This window comes from Cyprinodon variegatus, unplaced genomic scaffold, assembly GCF_000732505.1.
Source record: "Cyprinodon variegatus isolate N-32 unplaced genomic scaffold, C_variegatus-1.0 Scaffold252, whole genome shotgun sequence".
Taxonomy (NCBI): Eukaryota; Metazoa; Chordata; class Actinopteri; order Cyprinodontiformes; family Cyprinodontidae; genus Cyprinodon; species Cyprinodon variegatus.
The window spans coordinates 720,181-724,252 of NW_015150705.1; the positions used below are offsets into that span (position 1 = coordinate 720,181).

The window sequence follows — 4,072 nt, forward strand, 5'->3', positions numbered from 1 at the left end:
ATTTTAAGATTAAAGTCAGAATTCTAAGATGAAAAGTCAGAATTTTGAGAAAAAAGTCAGAATGTTGAGATTTAAGTCAGAATTCTGAGAAAAAAATTTGAAGTTTGAGAAAAAAGTCGGAATGTTGAGATTAAAGTAAGAATTTTTAGAAAAAAAGTCGAATTTTGAGATTAAAGTCAGAATTTTGAGGAAAAAAGTCAGAATTCTGAGAAAAATAAAGTCAGAATTTTGAGAAAAAAGTCAGAATTTTGAGATTAAAGTCAGAATTCTGAGGAAAAAAATCAGGATGTTGAGTCTAAAGTCAGAATTTTGAGAATAAAGTCAAATTCCGAGATTAAAATCAGAATTCTGAGAAAAAGTTAGAACTTTGAGAAAAAAGTCGGAATGTTGAGATTAAAGTAAGAATTTTTAGAAAAAAAGTCAGAATTTTGAGATTAAAGTCAGAATTCTGAGGAAAAGGTCAGAATTCTGACTTTCTTCTGACATCAGTTGCAGCAGGTTGTGTGCTGACCTTCGATGTATTTTTCTTCTGTACAGTGATGATTCTTCTCATGCTCTCGCTGCGGACCCACCGTAAAAAGCCCTACCTCTGTGACGAGGAGGAGAACGTGCATGAGAATATAGTGCGCTACGACGACGAGGGCGGCGGCGAGGAGGACACAGAGGCTTTTGACATCGCCGCCATGTGGAACCCCCGCGAGGTGCACCACCCCCTCAGTAAGATGAGGCAGGACATGATGCCGGAGATCGAGAGCCTGTCCAGATACGTCCCTCAACCGTGTGTGATTGGCGTGGGCGGCGGCGGTGACAGCAACGTTCACAGTTACGTGCTGGCGAAGCTCCTGGAGGCCGACCTGGACCCGTGCGCCCCGCCATACGACTCCCTGCAGACCTACGCTTACGAAGGAGAAGGCTCGGTGGCCGAGTCGCTCAGCTCACTGCAGTCGGGAACGTCGAACGCCGACCACGAGTACGACTACCTGAACGACTGGGGGCCGCGCTTTAAAAAACTTGCAGAGATGTATGGAGTTCTTGAGACAAACACCCCTTCGATGTGGTAGAGGAAGGGGAAAGCCAAACACACAAACGAGAAGAGACAGAAAAGCTGGGATGTGTCCGTACTCTGCATCCGAAGGCTGGATCATCAGCACCCTGCAGCAGCAGCCTGAGCTGGTTTTAAATCTTCTTCACAGACAGGCTGGATTTTTTAAGCCTTTTGGGACCTCTTGGAGGAACAGCTTCAAAGCACATGTTAACCCCCCCCTCCTCTGGTCTGAATCCGCCAGAGGCAGAGCCCCTTCGGTTCAAAGTGTTTGGGCTCCAGATGAAAACTCCCTGCACCACCAGAGAGATGTTTGTGCTGTTACTCTGAGAGAAAGCAAAGCTTTTGATGTGTTTTTGGTCCTAATTTACTTCCTTGTTTCATGTTTTGTATTTATGCTTTAATTTATTTGGGTTCTTCAACTAGCACTGTACGTAATGAGAGGAAAAACTCCTAAAGATCATACCTGTTGTAACTTTTAATACATAATGTAGCCAGCTTCTGTTTGTGAGAGAGGAGCTTTCAACTCCCTTCTAAAGGTCATGTCACATGCAGAGGTGAAGCCGTGTTCTTATGTGGGTCTTAAGTGATATGTTTTTTTATTTTTCTGCTCTTTGTATTAAAAACCCCAAAACTATTTTCTTGAAAACATAAAGTTAACCATAGATCTGTCTATGAAGCAGGATGAAGGCTTATCTCAACAAAAACCTGGATAGGGGAACAAGCACACGACCAAGTCGCCTTTTCTACTTCCGATCCCACCGCCGTGCCAACCGGAGTCTGACAGCGGAGAGGCTCCATCTGTCCTGTTTGAGATACATGTCACCTTTTTTTTTTTTTTCCTGGATTATCCGGCAAACCGTTTGGACTGCAGGGACACTGAGAAACCTGCAATAAGTGCCAAATGTAAAAAAGGATGAAGAAGACTTTTAAGGGGCGAAAAAAAGGACACGATAATACAAAAGAAACTGAGAAAAATGTACAAAGTGCTTTTTGATAATTAAATTGGGCAAATTTACTTGAACTCATTGTGGTCTGTCATACTGCAATAAGCGGTATGTGAATGTAGATATTTTTTGTATTCTTGTTAATAAAAAGTTTTAAAAATAAACGCATATGTCCTTTCATTATAATTAGAAACATTTAACGGCGACATGGATGCGGGAAGCACTTAATTTCATTCTGTTTAAGTTTTCAACAACATTGCATCTATTCAGCCATTCTGTGTGCAAAACCTTCAATGGGCTATAATTAGGGCTGCAACAACGAATCGATAAAAATCGACTTTTATAAGCGTTGGCAACGAATTTCATCATCGATTAGTTGTGTCGCGCGATTAATGCGTCATCAGCCGCCATGGAGTGCCTCCCCCATCCCAACCCAGTTCTCCCGCTCCCGCAGGAGTCCCTCCCAGCGCTGCAGTCAGAGCCGCAGGATGTTTACCCTCAGCGTCCAGACTGCAAATGAAGCGCGCATGTGCCGGGATTGACAGCGCAAATTGATCACAATAATTAAAATAGCCTGCGCTTTGTAAAGCGAAAAAAGTCGTAACAGGCAACTTTTGTCAAAACAAATGAACATGGCACGGAAGCACCTGAAAAGGAAACACGTTGGAGCCTTCGATGGCAGTGAAGAGAGCTGATCAGCAGGATGAGTAACCGTGTTTGTTTGGTTTTAAAGTGGGGAAACGTAACGTTAGTTTCTCAGGTAGCTCATCTGATGCTTTCCTTACTGTGTTAGTAGGTTATAGACAGTGATAAGGTTGGCTACTTATTTTACTTTTAATTTAATTTGAATTAGCTTAAGCAGCGTTTACATTTACTTTATAAATAAATTAACTTGCAAATTATGAGGGCAAGGCTTTTAAAGTTTAAATCTTCTGGCAAAGATAAAGTAAAGAAGATCCTGCAATTTATGGAAGTAAAGCAGAATAAAATCCAGCAAGATCAGTAATATGTCAATTAATTATATGCCACATTCCCATGTAAATATCTGTCTGTGGAGGATGTATTTTTTTAGCACCCCTAGTTCTCTCATTTTTATTCCAAATACAATTTATAATTTGAATCACAGGGCTATTTTTATCTCTATGGTTAAGTATTTTCTCAAGTAGCAACTTTAATTGCTATACTTTCCTGTCTTAAAAGGCAGAACTCTTCTAGTTAAAAAAAACTAATTTGTTAAAATGGCGGGACCTATTGTTTGAACCCCTTAGGGGCTTTTAAAAACAAAAATGCCTGTCTTTTTTTGCGCTTTATGAAACAAAGTACGCTATATTTTGTGGATGTACAGCTACATTTTTTACTCTCATGTAAGTTTGCGTAGTTTTAACACATTTATTTTTCACATTGCACCAGTACAGTTAATGAGCTACCTGTACTTGTGTGCTTGTTTGTTCTGTCTAAAATGTTTATTTTGCAATAAAGAGGTTAATATAAAAAATATTTTTTGTCCGATTCATAGATTAATCGAAAAAATAATCGTCCGATTCATCGATTTTTAAAATAATCGTTAGTTGCAGCCCTAGCTATAATGTGATGACTGGTATGTTGAGGGCATTATGAACATTATGAAAGCAACACAAACCACTAGTTTAGCAGAAACTTAGCTAACAGCACAAGTGCTCCTGCCAGGAAGAGCTGCAGCCTGCTGTAATATGCTATTGGTACTTTTTGTGCCTCCAGTTATCCAGGTGAGCATGCAGTCAGACAGGTGGACAGAGTTGAAATCTTATGCAAACTTATTCAATATGTTTTCTGGTGTGCAAAAAAAACTGACAAACTCTTCTCCATCAGCACTGTGCATGTCGTTTTTTTTTATCACGAGTTAAAATAACTACTAATCTTTTTCATATCATTCTTTGGACAAATAAATATTTCCTTGGATGTTGCACAGGTTACAGATTAGCTAAAACAAATTACGTTTTATTGCCGTAATTCCAGTAAAGGCTTTTCCATCTACTACTCTTGTCATGATGGGTTTTAAAGATCTCACCCACATGCAGAGATTCACTCAGAGAGCCAGGGGAAA

At 40.1% G+C, this 4,072-nt stretch overlaps 1 protein-coding gene across 2 annotated transcripts in view; it reads left to right on the forward strand.

Moving 5' to 3' along the window:
* cdh20 (cadherin 20, type 2) overlaps positions 1-2,108 on the forward strand; it is a 139,467-nt gene extending 137,359 nt beyond the window's left edge. For both annotated transcript variants that reach the window (XM_015382190.1, XM_015382189.1), the window contains exon 12: positions 538-2,108. In XM_015382190.1, the coding sequence (XP_015237676.1) occupies positions 538-1,061 (524 nt within the window). In that variant the 3' untranslated portion in view covers positions 1,062-2,108. The remainder of the gene's footprint in view (positions 1-537) is intronic.
* The last annotated feature ends 1,964 nt before the right edge of the window (positions 2,109-4,072 follow it).